The sequence below is a fragment of the Arachis ipaensis genome, chromosome B08, assembly GCF_000816755.2.
Source record: "Arachis ipaensis cultivar K30076 chromosome B08, Araip1.1, whole genome shotgun sequence".
Classification (NCBI taxonomy): domain Eukaryota; kingdom Viridiplantae; phylum Streptophyta; class Magnoliopsida; order Fabales; family Fabaceae; genus Arachis; species Arachis ipaensis.
This window is the reverse complement of record NC_029792.2, coordinates 98,613,358-98,632,591: the sequence shown is the minus strand read 5'-3', so window position 1 is coordinate 98,632,591 and position 19,234 is coordinate 98,613,358. Positions and strand designations below refer to the sequence as shown.

At 33.0% G+C, this 19,234-nt stretch overlaps 2 protein-coding genes and 2 long non-coding RNA genes across 4 annotated transcripts; 2 read left to right on the top strand and 2 right to left on the bottom strand.

The window, feature by feature from the left end:
- LOC110265982 (COBRA-like protein 4) lies at nt 5,546-7,684 on the top strand. The gene is made up of 4 exons (XM_021109594.1): nt 5,546-6,109; nt 6,371-6,518; nt 6,595-6,872; nt 7,446-7,684. Coding segments are annotated over exons 1-4 (534 nt in total). The 5' UTR covers nt 5,546-6,108; the 3' UTR covers nt 7,553-7,684.
- LOC107611897 lies at nt 7,735-8,260 on the top strand. Its single transcript, XR_001613508.2, has 2 exons — nt 7,735-7,884; nt 7,975-8,260. It is a non-coding gene; the product is annotated as an uncharacterized LOC107611897 (long non-coding RNA).
- On the bottom strand, nt 10,996-11,390 carry LOC110265649. The gene is made up of 3 exons (XR_002351839.1): nt 11,345-11,390; nt 11,174-11,258; nt 10,996-11,081 (listed from the first exon to the last, which is right to left on the bottom strand). It is a non-coding gene; the product is annotated as an uncharacterized LOC110265649 (long non-coding RNA).
- LOC107611260 (protein FAR1-RELATED SEQUENCE 5-like) lies at nt 17,029-18,967 on the bottom strand. Its single transcript, XM_016313209.1, has 4 exons — nt 18,807-18,967; nt 18,503-18,717; nt 17,553-18,240; nt 17,029-17,164 (listed from the first exon to the last, which is right to left on the bottom strand). Exons 1-4 carry the CDS (start codon nt 18,965-18,967, stop codon nt 17,029-17,031), a joined length of 1,200 nt encoding a protein of 399 aa, XP_016168695.1.

Genomic DNA, 19,234 nt, shown 5'->3' with positions numbered 1-19,234 from the left:
TTTCTAAGTTAAAACCGTTCCAGACTCCCACGGTTTATGCACAAATTTAGAACCGTAACCACTTTGCAAATGTTGTAATCAGGTATGAGTTCCATGAACACTGCTGCCAGGGCTCTATATTCAGCCTCAGTTGAGCTTCGACTGACCGTGGGTTGTTTGCTGCTTTTCCAAGACACCATATTTGAACCATAGTACACACAAAATTCAGTTGTAGATTTTCTATCATCAAGATCACTTGCCCAATCTGAGTCTGAAAAAGCAGAAAAACGTAAATCAGTGCATCTATGAAATTGCAATTTGAGCTCAGCAGTACCTGCCAAGTATCTCAGGACTCGTTTAACTGCAACCCAATGTTCTTGGCAGGGGTTGGACATAAATTGACTCAGTTTGTTCACTGAAAAACTGATATCAGGTCGTGTAATTGTTGCATACTGCAACCCGCCCACTTGGAGCGATATAAAGTTGGATTTTCAAAAGGAGTTCCAGCATTGGCAATCAATCTAAGAGAGCTTATCATTGGAGTCATACTTGGTTTGGATTCATTCATGCCAGCACGTGTTAGAAGGTTATGTATATATTTAGTTTGGTTCAAAGAAATTAAGGAAGAGGAATGTGTTATAACTTCTATACCTAAGAAAAAGTTGAGCTCACCTAAATCTTTCAATAAAAAGGTAGAATGAAGTTTGCTAAGAACAGTTTTTATTTCAGATTCGTTATCTCCAGTGACAAGCATATCATCAACATAAATAAGAACATAAATAGTAGAATTAGAAGTATATCTAGTAAATAGGGAAGGATCAGATTTTGTTACTGTAAAGCCAAAAGATTGAAGGGTGGAAGTAATTGTTAAGTACCAAGCCCTTGGGGCTTGTTTAAGGCCATAGATGGCTTTATTTAATTTGCATACAAGTTTAGGATTAGAGTGACAGAAACCTGGAGGTTGGGACATAAACACAGTTTCATGAAGAGTTCCATTTAGAAATGCATTGTGAAAATCATATTGTTGAATTTTCCAACCTTTTGATAAAGCAATGGTTAAAATCATCCTAATTGTAACTGGTTTTATAACAGGTGAAAAAATTTGATCAAAATCAATTCCAGCAGTTTGAAGAAAACCTTTTGCAACCAACCTAGCTTTATGTCTTATGATCTCACCTTTTGCATTCTTTTTAACAGCAAATATCCACTTACAACCAACTACTTTTTCATTTTCAGGTAATTCAACTAAGGACCATGTATCATGATATAATAGTGCTTTATATTCTGTGAGCATAGCATCTCTCCATAAGGGATTGTGGAGAGCACTTTGAATACTTTTAGGCAATAAATCAAAATTAGAAGAGAGTGAGAATTTTGCTACCTGAAGAGCTTTTGGAGTTCTATTACCTGTCTTGGACCTTGTCTGCGTTGGATGGATATTTTCTAAAAGAGTGGTTGTAGATGGGGGGTTTGAGGAAAAAGGCAAATCAATGTGAGTAGAAGTAATCAATATGAGATCTTGGGTAGAAGTTGCTGTCCCATTAGCCTGTGAAGCTGTCTGCATTGGATGTATTTGTTCATGTTCCTCACTATGATGTGTATCACCAGAATTGATGTTGGGCATTGAAGATGAAGGATCAACAGAAGAGGGATGAATGGATGCAATCTAAGGTAAAAAATCTAAAGCAGTAGCATTACTAGTGCAAGTTTCATTAATAGTAGTAGAAAAAAAAGAGTGAGATGGAAATTGATGTTCATGAAATACTACATCTCTAGAGACAATTATTTTTCCACTTTTAGTGAGACACCTATATCCTTTTTGATTCAAAGCATAACCTAAAAAATAAACAGGGTTCAGATCTGTATTCCAATTTATGAGCAGTGTATGGTCTCGTGTGAGGAAAACATAAACATCCAAAGATTTTCAAGAAAGTATAATCAGGTTTATGATGATATAATAGTTCAAAAGGTGATTTATAACCTGTAACAGATGAAGGCATGCGATTTATCAAATATACTGAGGTTGCAAAAGCCTCATTCCATAGAGTTAAAGGAAGTGTAGCAGTAGATAATAAAGCTAAAGCAGTTTCGACTATATGCCTATTTTTTCTTTCTGCTAATCCATTCTGTTGAGGGGTATGGGGACAAGTGAGTCTATGAATAATTCCTTCTTGTTGTAAAAATTCAATAAATGTGTGAGATAGATATTCTCTAGCATTATCAGTTTGAAGTGCTTTAATAGAGTATCCTAACTGTTTTTCCATCTGGGTTTTGTACAATTTAAAAACACTAAAGACTTGTGACTTGTTTGTTAAAAAATATATTGTAGTGTGTCTTGAATACACATCAATGAATGAAGCATAATATCCAACACCTGTATGAGCAGTGATCGGGGATGGCCCCCAAATATCAGAAACAATCAATGATAAAGGGCAATCATAAGTAGTATTAGATGGAGAGTAAGGTAACCGATGAGATTTTGCTAAGCAGCAATGTTCACATACACTAGAATCAGAAGCATTTTTATTATTAAGAGGTAACGAACAATTTGTTACAATAGACTTTACAATTGGTAAGGCTGGATGACCAAATCTTTTGTGGTAAACATCCAATGTCAAGGTTTGAGCAACAAAAATTTGAGTATTAAATTGTCTAAAGTCTGATTTAGGAAGAGTCACTTTTTCAAAACGATACATTCCATTAATTGTTGTGCCTTGGAGAAGCACTTTTTTGGTAGCCTGAGATTTCACAAAACAAACATCAGGCCAAAACGAAAAATACACATTGTTATCTCTAGCAAATTTGGATACACTAACAAGGTTATGTGCAATTGAGGGAACATGCAGTAAATCATACAAATAATATCTTTTATCTGTTGGTTTATGATGCAAATATGAATTACCAATATGCTGAATTTTAATACCTGAACCATTACCAATATAAACTTGATCTTGTCCATGATATTCTTGTGCTTGTTGTAGGTTTGACGGATCAGGAGTACAGTGATGAGAAGCGCCAGAATCAGCATACCAAGATGGATCCGCAATTGTAGCAGGTGTAGCAAGCATTGCTTTGGGATTATGGAATGAGGGAGGTGGAGGGAGTGCATTGTGCATCGAAGAGGTGGGTGAATTTTGTTGTGCATGTTGAAATTGTTGATCAAATCTAAAATAACAGTAACTAGCAATATGCCCCAACTTGCCACAAATTTGACATTGTGGCCGATTTGAGTTCCAAGAACCTCTTCCTCCACGATTTGTTCTTCCTCCACGCCCTCTTCGACCATAAGTGCCTCTATTAGGTGTAGGCGGTGTGTTTCTTGCATAGGCAGAATCAAAATTAGTCTGAGTAGAAGGTTGGGATTGAGTAAAATTGACCTGTACCATTGAGGGTTCTGGTTTCTTAAACCTCTCCACAATGTCTTCTTGAGCCATCAAGAGAGCTTCAAGGTTTGGAATGGAATAGGGTGGATCTTTGGCAGTGACATATGTCAAGAATGACTGATAATCTTCATTTAATCCATCTAAAATGACATTGGTGTATTCTGCATCAGTTAGAGGAGCTCCAACAGTGGCGAGTGCATCCACCACTTTTTTTATTTGAAGAAGATAATCTGATGCTGGACCAGTCTTCTTGATCGATTTCAATTGCAGTTGAAGTTGCCTAATACGAGCTTTTGTTTGTGACACAAAGTGGGTGTGAAGTCGGCTCCAAATGTCATGTGCAAAAATACAACCAAGAACTCGATGTTTGAACGAGGGATCCAGGGATGAGTAAAGCCAGGAAGAGACATTGTAGTCATCAAGCCTCCATTCTTTATATGTCTTTGTTTCATTTTGTGCCTTTTCATCAGCAGCTGATACGTATCTTGTTGGAATCTTCTGTTGGTCCAGATGATCTTGAAGTTCTTGACCTGAAATTGTAAGAATAGCTGAATGGCGCCAGGTGAGAAAATTATCATCGTTGAGTTTTTCTGGTAAAGGAACAGAAAGGGGCTTTAGAATTGACGCAGAGGGTGATGCTTGAGTAGCAGCAGCAGCAGATGATGGATTATTGTTGATAATTTCTGGCTCCATGGATCTTGGGCACTATCTGATACCATGTGAGAAATAAAGTCTATCCAAAGTAGAGAACAATGAAGAAAGAAGAAGAAAATGAATGTTAACTATTACTATCTCTCTTCTACAGTAAATTGAAGAGTCTTATTTATACATGAACTCTAGAAGCTACTAACTCTAGTTTCAAAAGTAACTAATGTGGTTAATTATTTTTCCTTTATATATGCTATTAAGGTAAGGATTTATCTTTTTCATTTTATATAGGTACATTGCCCTAAATTTTAGTTAGATTTATTTATTTTGTGTCTTAAAAATATATATCTTAAAATTATTAAAAAGTTTTTATTTGAAATAGAATGTATTTGTTTTATATTTATTAAATAAAAAATTCAAAATCTTTTACTAATGGTAAGTTTATTATGTGTCTTTAGGTATTATTTTGGGAGCTGCCTTAACTCTTCAAATTGAAATCCGACTCTATTGCAGTATTATAGTTAGAGAATTTTTTGTGTTTAGGATTTTTTTGTATTTTATGGCCAGCGAAAAAGCTTCTTCTGGATCATTAGTTGCGTTCAAAATGGAGACGAAAAAGATAGCATTGCTCTAATGTACATATTATCTTGTTCAAGTCCACGACGCCAACTAATCCCAACAGGTTATTCCTTGGGTGCCCCATTCTTCAAGGTAAGATAGTTATATAAATCTTGAAGTAGATTGTTGTTGTTAATTGAATTTTAATTTTTTTTAATTTACAGTTGAAAAATTCATCCCACTGTAAATTTTTTGTTTGTCTTGATGATCATGTTATAGAAATTAGAGGCACAAAAAAATAATTTGTGACAACAAGATTGATAATGTGAAAGAGTATTTATGCAAGAATAAAGTGGAACAAAAGCTAATTAAGTTGGAAAAGAAGTTGGCATATATAGAGAGGAAAAAAAAAGCTAATATATTAGTTGTTCTTGTATGTTTTTAGTAACTAATGTTGCTGTTTTTGTCATTAAGTCTTGAAAAATGGACAATTAAAGAAGGTCTATTATTGTTGTAATAAACTGTGGGCCATGGATTCCTTGCTCCCACATTTTTGTAAGAGTATCAATAACCTTCATAAAAATAATTACAAAATATACCCCTTTTTTTTTTTGAAAAATTTACTAATTAAATTTTGACCTCTCAAATTATTGGTTTTTAATTTTGTCTCATTTCTCTTTCATTTTCAGATTCAAAGGCATTTAGAGAAGAGAGATCTGCTAGGATTTCCTCTCTTTATCAATTTCTGCTAAGATTTTCAATCCCCCTCTCTCTCTTCCTCTTCCCCTACTCCAAATCTCAATATCTTCCTCTTCCCCTTGCTGGCGCAACCTGCGCCCACCGCCGCGCAACATACCGCCGCCGCGCTGCCGCCGCCGCGCAAGACGAGAAACTGAGAGAGATTAGAGTTCTTGGAGAGCATCAACGAGACTGAATAAATCTCCTTCCGAAATAGAGTTCTGAGTTTTCTCCTGAGTTTTTTTTCTGCCGTCGCATCTGACATTCTTCTATTTTGTTCTGTTGTGTTCTGTCAAACAACTTCCGAGTTTTCTTCTGTTTTCTTCAAACCGAACCCTTAGTTTTGGATGTGCTCTAATTTTGAACCATTGCATAACCCAGTTTCAAGAAAGATGAAAAGGTACAAAACTACAGATTTTAAAATCTCTCAGTGTTGGACTCTTCATTTCAACGGATCCTGCTGTAAGTTTCTTCCTCACTGTGGTTCATTTTTTGATTGGTTAGGACTTAATTAAATTGCATGAATTAATTTAATAGGATCACAACTTTTCCCTTTGCTGTGTAAATAGATTGTGTTTGATGTTTGTATATTGAATTAGTAGATTACTGCTAGAGTAGGAAGGGATTTGAGCTGATTTAACACTTCTAAGAATCTTAACAAGTCCTTATCTTCAAAATCTTCGTTGAAAATTGCTATGGGCTTGTTCTGTAATCTTTTTGTAAATCTCTATAGGAAAAAATAGAAAATGAGAGAAGATTCTAGTGATTTTGTTTGGACAAGCGCCGCAAGACTCAAGCCCTGAGTAAGTTCTCAAACTCTGTTTTTATTTTTAGTATTTTCTATATTCAGAACTTTCAAGACGGAAAAAGAGAAAATAGTGAAAACAATAAAATTCTATTTTTCTGTTTCTTCCTCCGGTTTTCTTATTTTTCTTTGCGAAATTATGAAAACAAAAAGTATTGAAAATGAAAATACAAACCAAACGATTTCGTATTTTTTTCACTTTCTATGAAAATTTACTTAAGCAAGAATTCTGATGTTTCATTTGTTGTCTCTTATGCAGTGACATGGAATGTTACCTGCACATACTCACAATTTCTAGCAAGAAAGAACCCTGCTTGTTGTGTATCTTTGTCATCCTTCTACAATAAAACTATTACCCCTTGTCCCTCTTGTACATGTGACTGCCAGAACAAAAGGAATTGCGTCAAGTAAGTCACTATTGCAAAACAGTTTATACCATTAACATATTATGTGATTATATAACGGTTGCTATGGTGCATGCAGAAGTGACTCTAAAATTCTGAGCATGGTTGGTGTTCACACTCCAAAGAAAGACAATGAACCATTGATGCAGTGCACTCATCATATGTGTCCAATAAGGGTGCATTGGCATGTGAAGCAAAACTATAAGGACTATTGGCGAGTCAAGATTGCCATAACAAATTTCAATTACAGGATGAACTATTCCCTATGGACTTTTGCAATTCAGCATCCAAATCTCAACAATGTCACACAAGTTTTTAGCTTTGATTACAAGCCTATACTTCCCTATGCTTCCATAAGTGAGTAGTCTCAGCTAATAAATTCTTTTTTTATTGTTTCACAATTTGATAATCTATATATGAATCACTAATATACTCATATATATCCTCATAATATGCTTTTACATTCATATTATTTTTATATAGCAGCACAAGTACTTCAAAATTACTGACATGCTCATATCTTGATACCATAGTACATAATTTTTTTTATCTCTAAAATTCCTTTGCAGTGAATATATGATATGTTCCATGTTTTGTTATTCAAAAAATTTAAGATAAATTTGTCTGTGTCAATTATTTCTATTTTTTAGTAAATCTTTTTTATGTAATTATAATCTTTTATTTTGTATACATTTGTACAGCCGTTTCCTAATCTTTTAAAATTATTCCTACAAAAAGAACATTTTAAAGGTTATTGTATTAGTTTATTGTATATATTATTTTTTTATCCAATATCACATCTTAATTGATAACTACTAAATTTGTGTTATTTAAAAAATGGACAACCGATTTTAATTGTTCAAATAACATTTCTCATACTAATAATTTTGAGAATAGTTATTCACATGTGTTCTCATTTTTTGTATGTAGATGACACTGGCATGTTCTTTGGCATGAAGAGAGCCATCATCAATCATGGCTTTGAGTTTGAAGGAAACTTTCTATATATCTCATGGATCACCCATGTTGGCCATTAATGAGTCAATTGAGATAAGAAAGGTGCTCAAATCATGGAAGAACATCTACACTCAGACCCCCTCTGCCATTCTCATCATCTCTGCTCATTAGGACACTCGTGTTCCATCTGTCAACATTGTTGAGAGGAATGACACCATTCATGACTTTTATGGAATCCCTAAACCTCTCTACCAGGTTTCTTTCCTTTAGATTCATTCATTTCCTTCGTTGTCATCCTTCTTATGCAAAGTTTCATTACTTAAGAAAGACAACACTTTTATATACATGTGTGGACTCAAAGGCATGGAAAAAGGAATTGATGACATCATGGTTTCACTTGCTGCCAGAGATGGTAACAAACATGAATCTACTTTGTCACTTTAACTTGGATTTTATTAAGAGAAAAAACTTGATTGATCATGGTGTGTTCTTTGTGTTGTAGGCATTGATTGCACTGAATACAAGAGGCAATTGAAGAAGGCAGAGCAACGGAATGTGGAAGTCTACTAATTTATATGATAACTCTCTGTAGATATAAAGCCATGTTAGTTTTTCTATGATCATCATGATTTTCTCCTCCTTCATGAAACCACTTCATCATTTTGAGGGTCATACAAATAATATAGATGAATGCAACATTGTTTTATTTACTAGTTTCCTACCATATCTTTTGTGAGGATTTCTTTAGTACCATATAGTTTCCTTAATGATTAAAATCATAGTTTCGACACAGTATAGTTATAAAGCAATAATTTGTTTTCATTAAGCTATTGTGTATCACTTTTGAGACATTTAAATTTAAATTGAAACTAAATTTGATTTCACAAACATTAGAAACATTCAGTAGTGTTGGTGCTTGAAGGTGGTCAATATAAGGGTTAACTTGGCCATCAATAAATGAGTTTATGGTGGCTGAAGATCATGCCAAACCCCTTTAAGCTAGCCAAGCAAAGTTTCTTAATTGAATATCTTATTCTTGTTTAAATGAACTATGATTTAAATTGTTTCAATGGAACCAAATTTAGGTGCTCAACTGCTCACGAAAATTATATGCATATATAATCAATGAGGAAAATGCTATTTCAGATAGAATTTTTAGTTATTAGCAGAGCTAATCTTAACAAATTATTTTATTATTTGTAAATTATCGGTCTATAATTAGGAGTTTTAATTTATCTTTTTATTAAATATCAAGAAAAAAATGATCTTTATAGTGATTTTTAATTCAAACAAGTACAAATATCAAATTTCCAATTAACTTGTATATAAGAAAAAATCTTTATTCAAATATCTGGGTTTAACATTGTCTTGTGATATGAATTAGCTATCTGGTATATCCAAGCAAAAATCTGGCTAACAGATTATTATTTTTACCAAAACAAACGAAGGAATCAAGATCTGGAATATTTCTTGGAATCATAAAATCAATGAGGCATTCTGTTATTTGCCTGTTCTTAGTACTGTAATGATGCCTTGATCTCATTATATTATTATCTTTAATTGATTATTGTCTTAGTGATAAGTTGAAATTTCTGATGAGAAACAAACAATTTGCAAACCCAGCAGCTTAGTCAGATCATGGCTTCTCCTTCTCAAACTCACCACAATGTTGCAATGCGGGTCCTTCTCAAACATCCAAAGGTCGATTGTCATTTTGTTTGACAAAAAGTTATGATGGGTGTGATGAAATTACTTTCAGTTTCTTCTTCTCGACAATTGACCGACCTTATCAAATCTTCCTCCACTCAATCGTTTCATGCTAATCTTTTCAAATTGAAAATTCTTAACCTATATCATCTTCAGCTTGTGGGGGCATATTAAATTGACTATCTTCATATATCCAAAAACAAACTCAAAAAACATAATCAGCATTTTCTTCCTTTCTACTACTATTTTACATCACATGTTTCTATTCTCATATATTATTCTAAAAATAGTGAGTCATCATAATTATGTTAGTCATTAGAAATCTCATAGATTTTAAAAGATTTAATGAGTAGTAGATTTTACATAAATTGTATATATATTGTACTTACCTTCTCTGTTTTTAATAAGAAAATAGAAACACATTTTCTTCTCTGTATATATCATCGTTATTTACGAAAATAAAATATATAGGTTATGAATAATTTATATTAACTGATAAAGTAAAGGAAATTAGTAATATAGAATGGTAATATATAGAAAGATAAATTAGTGTAAAAACTAATGAAACATAGCTTAGTAATTTTTCTTTCAAAAAAAAAATTAAAAATATCTAAAAAAATAATTCCTCATTCCCAAATGTCTTCATGCTCTGCTTCCACTTTGGTCCTATATTGCCAAGCATTTTCTTGTATTATGAGACACAAATTGTTGTACTCCTCTAAAACCAGATCCACGGCAAGTCTCATTCGTGTGGAGTCGTTAATCTGCTTACAACACCAACAATATAATTCTAATTAGAAGTGTGTTGAAAAAGTTATGTTAAAAATACTTTGTTATAAATATGACCTGAATATTGAAGTCATCTTGTAAATTACATTCTCTCATCCAACTGGTCACCCAAACTCCGCTATCATTCCTAAGATTTAAAGCATTCTATAAATAGTTATTATATCCATAATAACTATAAACTATTGAACGAGTAATGATATTTAAAAGAAAAAAAAATTAAATATTAGACTTACGATCTATTTTTTGAGTGGGTAGGCCAAAAGGTGCGATAGGCCAAAAGGTGGAACAATCTATAACTTTAGACTTATTATCATTAAAAATATGATCATCTAACATCGCTTCTAAATAAGTTGCCTGTACAAGAGTAAATTCATGATACAAAAAAAAAGTGAATCGTAAATTAGTTAAATTGACAAAGAGTACTAGTTACAACAAATGGTTATTTAAATTGTTAAGTTGTTAAGTGATTCTAAATCAATGAGTACTGATTTAGAACAAATAATTACCACTTTAATTGCGTTCCTTTTGCGTTGTTGATGCTTTTTCGACACAAGACAGTGAATCCAATATGATTAGGCGATGACTCGTAAAGTCAACAATAACCAAATACCAATGTAGTTCTTCACAGATAGGGATAAAGACCTGCTTTAAACCTTAAACCATTATAAACACTAAAAAAATATAATAGTACATTAATTGAAAACAAATTGGTCACTCGTATCCTAATGACGTGGCTAATTTTCAGTGACATATATGCTCCAAGGAAATCAAAGATAACCTCTGCCGGTGTATATTTGTCGCTTAAAGTATATCGCTGCATACAAATAAATATAGTTAAATGAAAATATGTTTTCAATTTAACAACTATTTTTGAACTGCTTATTTAATTATACACTTTACTCGTGTGAGTACATAGCATGGTTTAGTCTAGAAAAAAAACTTCTTTTAAATTAGTATATCCACTCAAACTATTAGACAAAAATATTAACTAATAATTTAGAAATATTATAGGGATAACTTTACTACGAAATGTGTAGGCATGAACCAGCAAATTGGATCTTCATTCCTACGTCGAAATACACGTGTCATCATAAGTGCCACCAGGTTTATAACCTACAATATGTTAAAATTATATGTAAAACATGTTTATAGGTAAATAGAGGCTTAAAAATATAATTACAAGAAAAAGAATAATATGCATTTACTCGTGATTCGACACATCTCTCCGGCACAAGACATCTAAATGTACTTCTGTAACCTTTTTCATCTGAGATTACCAACTCTTCAAAACTGCCAAAGTCATAAGATGGTTAGCAGAGAGAATCATAGAATTATGGAACCATCATATATTACACATAATCATAAAATACACGTACGGATCTAACGTATCCGAAAAAATATAGGCTGCAACAGCAGCTTGAGAATCAGTTAACATCATCGAAGGTGTAGGCTCAAATGCAACAAGTGTCCACTACTGCAGTTAAAAAAAACTAATTTCAACATTACACTAAAAAATAAAGAAATAAAAAAAATACGTAAAAGAAAGAAGAAACAAAGATAAGGTTACCTTTGGCAGTATAGCTCCTACTCTAACATGTGGTTGTCCATTAGGGGGAGTTGTTGCTTCACGAGTAATATCCGAGTGGAATAACTTTTTGGGTTGAATTGGCATGATACTAGTAAGATCACTAGTTTTTGTACTTTCCGAAGATTGCATAACTACAGTAGAATCCAATATGGAACTACTATTTATGGAAGTTATCTGTTGTGCCATGATCACATCAATTTTTTGGTGTAGAACATGAATGAGCGACTCTAAGTTTTCTATCCTTTTTGTTATATCGTTAAACATACTCTTGACCTCCATATTTTTCATTGGAAAAATCTTTTATTACTCATTCAGATAGTATTTTGTCTTGTACAGTACCATATAACCCCTTAGGATGAATATATAGCAAATTCGGTGATAAAAGATAAGATAAGATAAAAATAATACAAATTTTAAAATATTTTATTTCTATCTTTTTTTTTAGAAAAAAAGTTATCTAATTAGAGTAAGAAGATAAGAAGTTAAGAATAATAAGATTATATAAAAATAATAATTATTGGTTATCATATTTAAATTATTAAAATAGAATTAGTTGTGTGAAACACAATCTTATTCTTATATATAAACACTCAAGCATAGAATACTATTAACTATCTCTACTAAAACTGAAATTACAATCTAGTAGAGCAATGGAAGAAAAAGTAGTAGACGATCACATTGGATCTTCTTCGATGGAAATTATAGAAAATTCTCTGTTGAAACAAATACTACATGCAATTGAGGTAATATATCCAACTCATGATAAATTACAATGTTATTTATGTATACCAATACTAAATTTCTTTTTTATAATGTAGTCTTTATCCAAGAGAGTTGATGAGATGGAGAAAGCAATGTGGATGGCGAAGAAGTCACTTGATAAACTAACCGCCCTTCAATGTAAAATTGATGAGAAGTGTGAGAAATTCGACAATACGGACCTATATGAGATGAAGAATAAATCCTGTGGTGATGTAACAAAGAAAAACTCTGGTCCGTTGCAAGTAAAGTCCGAACATTGTGTGTTCATGGATTTATCCGACAAGAATAAGGACAGTGAGATTTTACACAATCTCCCACCATCATTCTACAAAGGGACGCAAATATGCCTGGATGGAGAAGAAAAATCGAAGCCAAAGTCAAGGTTTGGTATACAAAGAGATAGCAAAACTAATAAAACTGTGCAAGAACTTCCGAGTATATTTGTAAGGCAAAAGGACAAATTGGCAAGAGTCAATAATCCACCATCTATCCAAAACATGGCATTTGTACGACCAGCTAAAATGCCAAAAATTGAGCACAAAGGTCAACTATCAAGCAAGATGGCGGAAACTAGAGTACGCAAAAGGCCTTTAACTTTCACCATAGACAAAGCACGGTTAACGACCTTTGCGAAACAAAAAAAAAATGGCTTTCAAGAACACTTCTATCCCAAAGGTATTTGATTTAGTTAAAAATAATTTATACGCATAGTATTCAAATATGTATGTTGTGGATAACCTTTACGTTTTGTGCATAATTTTAACTGTTCATTCAAACCACCTCAAGATATGAGGTTGAGTGAGGATTTGGTCAATATGGCTATGTACATCTTTGCTGCTGATAATGATATAGCGTGAGCATTTTTTTTTATCTTTTATCTTTAATTTTAGTTCTCTCTGTGGCTAACGTGTTGGCTTTGTGTTAGAGAGGATTTAGTTCATATTCATGATACAACTATAACTAGAGAAGATCTGTTCTGTCTCGTACCTGAAAAGCAAGTGTCTGAACTGGTAATAAAGCTGATGGCATTGAAGATAACATCAAATATTAACATGACCAAATTAAAAAATGTTTGGTCCCTTCCACCATCATTTGCGGTAAGTCAAAATCTTGATTTTCTCATTTTAACTAAGTAAAATAAATAATCATTGTGCTCAAACATTCCTAGGATGGCGTGTCGTTACATATGGAGGATCATGACCTACTGAAAAAATATGCACATTATATGCCACAAACCCGTGATCTTTAATTTGTATGTTCTCATTAATTATTAGAATATTTTTATTATAATAAAAAGTACTCAAAATTTTACTTATACATATTACATCCTATTTGTTATACAGATATATGTCCCAATCAAGGAGAATGATCACTGGTATCTAATGGTAATGAGCATTCCTGACAAAATACTTTATCATTTAGACTTTCACTGTAAAATTGAAGACGATGAACCACGCAAGCATCATATTAAAAATATAGTAAGTTCTCTTACTATAGAAATAAAGCTAATAAAAACATTACTTCAAATAATAAAGCACATTATTCTTATTACAGGGAGTGGCTCTTTCTGAAATAATATTTTCTGAGAAGTATGCAGAATGTGGTATACAAGAAATAGTGAGTTTCGAGGGTTGGGAAGTTCGTAGTGCATTAGGTATTCCTAGGTGCACAAATAGGTAATTATTCAAATTGTTGGTTATTTAATTTAATATATATATATATATTGTGTTTTCGACTTCCTTATGTTGTATTGCATGATATGTTTTCACACAGCAATGATTCAGTTGTATGGGTTATGCAATGGATGGATGTGCAACAGGAATTCACTCCTGTGATCCCTCCAAAGGTAACTTTTAACAAAAATAGTTTCGCTCTTTAATTACACTAATACATGTGTTAACGTTTGGTAAAATAAATTACAGCTGCATGAGAAAAGGAGTAGAATGTATTTAGCATTGGATTTTGTCACCAGAGATTGGAATAAGATACGAGGTTTCAATTATGGTGGCTTATGATACACCCATAACATCTTTACTTAAATTGGGAAGAATTATTTATGTCTTCTTGTTAGACTTACTAAAATAGACGAATTTATTTATTAACTATTTTTTATTCCTATTGTTTTGTATCGCCTTTTGGTTATCCTACTAAGAACCTATAATTCTGAATAAAACTCAGAATCATCAGTGCTATTTACCTCATTTTTCTTCAATTTTTCTATGACGAGCTCTTCTTCATTAAAATAAAAAAATCTGTATAATATATATTTCACAACTAAAACAACAAAAGTACTTGAATTATTGAGATTTAGATAATAATGATTCGTTCACTAATCATGCTAATTATTCGGTTATATGGTTTTTGTTTTCTGATGACCTAATTATAAAATTAAAGTAGTGTAAGAATTCTATTTAAAAAAATTATATAAAATCCTAATTAAAAGTACTCAAAATTTTTCCATAATTAACAAAAAAAAGGAGAGCTTTTTCCCCCTTATTTTGCAAATTATATATAACAAACTAATAAAATCTTACACTTGAAAATTAAATTCTACACATATTATATTATATTTATACCAAAATAAATTATTATGAAACAAAAAAAAGTAAAAAGTAATATAAAAATATTAATTAAAATATAAAATATAATATTTTATTATTATCTTTTCTATAAAGCATATATTTTAGTTATACAATCATAACTTCAGACAGGATAATATTCAATCAAAACATTATTTGAATTCGGGTAAAAGATTACATAGAATAAAATTGATAAACCCAAATTTGATAAAATATAGCTAATGAGCATAGTTTTTTTATACTCAATTAAGAGGTTGTGGGTTCGAGTCTCTTATCTTTAATAAAAAAAAATTTGATAAAATATACTTTAAATTTAGATCAAATTTTAAATCGAATCTTAAACATTTCTACTTTTAATTAGTTGCAATAACAAAATTATCCACAATGACTTGTATTTTGTATGTTCATATGAAGTTATCATTCCAAAATAATTGAAAATCTTAATAAATTCTCCTAAGTTTAAAATAATGTTTTTTTTAATGAATTTCAGAAATAGCAATATTGAATTATTATTATTATTATTATTATTATTAATTTCGAAAAATAAAAGAGAGGGCGGAAGGGACGGAACGTGCTATTCTAACTAGTACTCACCCAATTCAGGTGAACGCAGTTTGCATTGTCCATTACCATTATTGCCGCCCACTGTGCCTTGCACGCTACCTGTTTGATGTAATACCCCTTCCCCACTTCCCCCTTTCGTTCCGTTCGAATTTCATCTGAGAAGCTCAACAAACAAATAATGTGGAGAAAAGTAACCTCCACTTCCTTCTCTTCTCTCAAATCCTCCCTTTTCTTCACACGCCTCCATCTCCAGGCACTCTATTCTCTTCATCTTTTTTTCATTTTTTCATTCAATAAAATTGAACATGAAATGATTCTGATTGATGCATTCTTCGCTAAAAATTGAATAAATTGACCTAACAAAACTTCAAATTAAATTTTGAATAAAATTGAATATAATTTAAAAATTAAATCAAGCTAATCTATAAACCAAACCGCAGACACCCCTGGTATGTAAATTTAAATAGGTTGAGTGCTTGTGTTTTGACTTTTGATTCATGAGCAAACCAAGCTCAATATTCAACATTAATCATTTGAATTGTGATCCATAACAAGTTAACAACCCACATTATTATTTTTTTTATTAGACACCTTAACTTGCAAGTACCATTTACTCTTGAGAATCAACCTAACCACAGCCCTGCCATTATCAATAATAATAAAGAGAGTATTTGTTACAACTAATAAAAATAAAATTCCCAAGAAACAATCTAAACCAAATTCTATAATATGAATCAAACCTGTACCTAATAAAAAAAAAAGGATAAAATTAGTCCTTAATGCACTAGCATTGATCCTAAAGGTTTGCCATGAATAACCAAATATAATTATAGAAGCATTTTCATGCTTTCTTCTGTTTCTTCTCCTGTGTAGCTTCTGGTGGGGGGCAGATGGCGCGGAAAAACCATGCGGCACCAACATTGCCTGATTTTATAAACATTAAATATAACAAAAATAAATTAAAAAAAAACACCAAACCCAAATAGAATAAAAATTAGAGAATACCAGAAACTTAAACCATTAACTATACCTTATTACAGCACTTCATTGCTACTGTACGAAGCATTCTCATCATATACCTACAATATCAGCAATATAATATCATTAGTACTAGCTAACAAGCAGCAATTAAAACTTAGTCATGCTCATTGGTAAAGATACTTACCAATGAGTCATCTTCAATGTTCATGTGATCATCCGAGTCATTATCAAATGTGTCATTTCCACGGTCTTCTGACTGTGAGATGCCACGACGAACACGACAAGTTGTTCGATTGTGGCCCTCCATGCCACACTGTCCACATCGATATTTTCTTTTATTGGACTGTGAAGCCCCCCTTTTGTCCTACATTTTCTTGGGTCCCTTGGCATGCTATGTCCGAGATCATTGGTTGTGAGCCCAGCTCCAGAAGCATCCACTTGCACATCATCTCTTACACTATCTGCATCATTGACCCTCCCTTTTTGTGCAGCATCTTCCTCCTTAAATTGTTTTAACAAATTCATAGCCATTTCCCGTGTAAAGATAAATCCCTCGTTATCTCGACAAGCAAAGTTGGCTAGTTATCTAAACCAATCCATCAAACAACCGTATTGACTTAGCATCAAAGAATTCCAATGAAGCCCGGCCACATTTTGTAAACCTACTTTGGCAGTCTTGGTCCACCGAGGCAAGACTAATGACCTTGGTAACTCCTTTATATCTTCATGCACCAAGACGCAAACTATGTGTTCACAAGGTATGCCAAATGATTCCATTCTCATACATGAACAATTGAATTCCATCTCAATGTCACAACAGAATACACGCCATATCTCATTTGGCGTTCGGTCCAAACCGACAGAGTAAATCACATAAGAGCCAGTTTGCCTCATATTTATTACCTTCATTGATGCAGCCCATACAAGGATTGGTTGGAACATATGAAATATTGATAGGGTGTAAACATTGGCAGCACTCCTCTCTAACTGTTGAAACAGGTTTGCATACTGGGTCTCCCATTCACAGAGGCGAGGTCAGCCTGGACCTCTTTCCACCTTATATGGTCGACACAAAGATTAAAGTGTTGAATGAACTCAACCAGATTGTACCTTGAGTTGACATACTTTGCAATGATCGAGTTTAATCCCTCGCACTGAGAAGTAGTCCGAAAACCAGCAAAAAACTTCCCTCTTATATGTGCAGTTGCCCATGAATGTCTTTTTTTATACATATCTAGGACCCAATTCTTGTTTTCGACACCAAATCCCTCAATCATTTCAAACCACTTTTGACGAAATACATCAATTTCATAGTCGCCTAGCATACACTTTTTAAACATGGAGGTAAACTGGGGCTTGCCAATGTTACTTGTTGCATTGCGAATCAGATGCCATGCACATAATCTATGATGTGCATTAGGAAACTTTTTTTCAATGGCGATCTTCATTGATAGATCACCATCCGTAATCACCGAAACAGGTGCTTTCCCATTCATTGCCACCTTCTGTTGTTGTAGCAACCACCTATATGTGTCTTTTTCCTCATCACAAATTAAAGCAGCAGCAAAGATAATTGTTTGATTGTGATGATTGACACCAGAAAATACTACCAGTGGACATATATATTTATTCCTCTTATAGGTAGCATCAAAAGCCAGCACATTGTCAAATAATGAGTAGTCTGCCCTACTGAGACCATCGCACCAGAATAAATTGCGCAAAGTACCATCGGCATTCATGTGATGATTAAAATAGAGAGAAGGGTCATTTGTTGCTTGATATTCTAGATACTTCAAAGCTGCATATGCATCACCGGGTAATTGGCGCCTCTACTTTGCTATTTTATTGTACATGTCCCTTTGCGTGAAAGAGAGATACTCGTAGCCACCTGCCTGATTTGCTAATGCCCGATATATCTGTCCAACACTAATCCACCCTTTTTCATGTTAACCATGTGGCCAATATCAGCCTCGGACATGAATCTATGCCCAGGGAGCAATCTAGTCAACCGAGGATCCAAAAGCGGATGATTGTGTTCATCAGAAAAATAAGAAATAAACCAATGACTACTAGGTCATCTACACGAATCTCCATCATTGCACTGTAGCCACACCTTGTCTCGGGTGTAGGTTTTCTCTTAAGGTTTCCAATGCCGTAATTATTTTGTGGTCTAAATCCTTCACGATGACATACAAAATTCTTCAACTTAAGTGCGCCCGCACGACTCTTCCTAGTCCTGTTCTTCCGAGCACTAAAGCCTCTTGTCCTTGCATATCTATTGTAGAACTCAAATGACATATATCTTCATCCCTGATGTTTCAAAATTCAATCATCCCAATGTCTTCAAGTGAGTCAATGTTATACCCTTCATCGAAGCTGTGATAATCGAACATTGGTTCCACATTTGTGTCGTCCTCATCCATATAATCCACGTCAACTTCCTCATATTTTTCTTCCTCCTGCTCATATTGATCATATGATGTATGCTCGCTATTAACCCCTTCATGAGAAAATTCTTGACCCATAACTTCTTAAACACCAATACACAATTCACAATATTTTAAAATTGAAATCAATCCAATAGTGTCAATCTTAGGAATCATGGAAGTGGACACGAGTTTCATTTATTATATTAAGGGGAAATGAAGGAGCGTGAATCCAAAATCTAATAGTGAAACTATAAGAGTAAAAACAGAAAGACAAGAACAGTTGGCAATGCCAGCTATGCATGTGGTGGGTGCAAAGGACAAAAAAATATTAAAGAGTATATATAATCCATCTATCAATCTATC

Bases quoted from the DNA above. Each gene is read 5' to 3' on its own strand.
- LOC107611260 (XM_016313209.1), bottom strand. From the start codon at position 18,967: ATGGGTCAAGAATTTTCTCATGAAGGGGTTAATAGCGAGCATACATCA. The intron at 18,718-18,806 runs GTATAACATTGA...GTTCTACAATAG, and splicing joins TATCACAGCTTCGATGAAGG to ATATGCAAGGACAAGAGGCT. The intron at 17,165-17,552 runs GTACAATCTGGT...TGGTGCATGAAG, and splicing joins GCAAAGTATGTCAACTCAAG to ATATAAAGGAGTTACCAAGG.
- LOC110265982 (XM_021109594.1), top strand. The intron at 6,519-6,594 runs GTAAGTCACTAT...TGGTGCATGCAG, and splicing joins AACAAAAGGAATTGCGTCAA to AAGTGACTCTAAAATTCTGA. The intron at 6,873-7,445 runs GTGAGTAGTCTC...TTTTGTATGTAG, and splicing joins ACTTCCCTATGCTTCCATAA to ATGACACTGGCATGTTCTTT.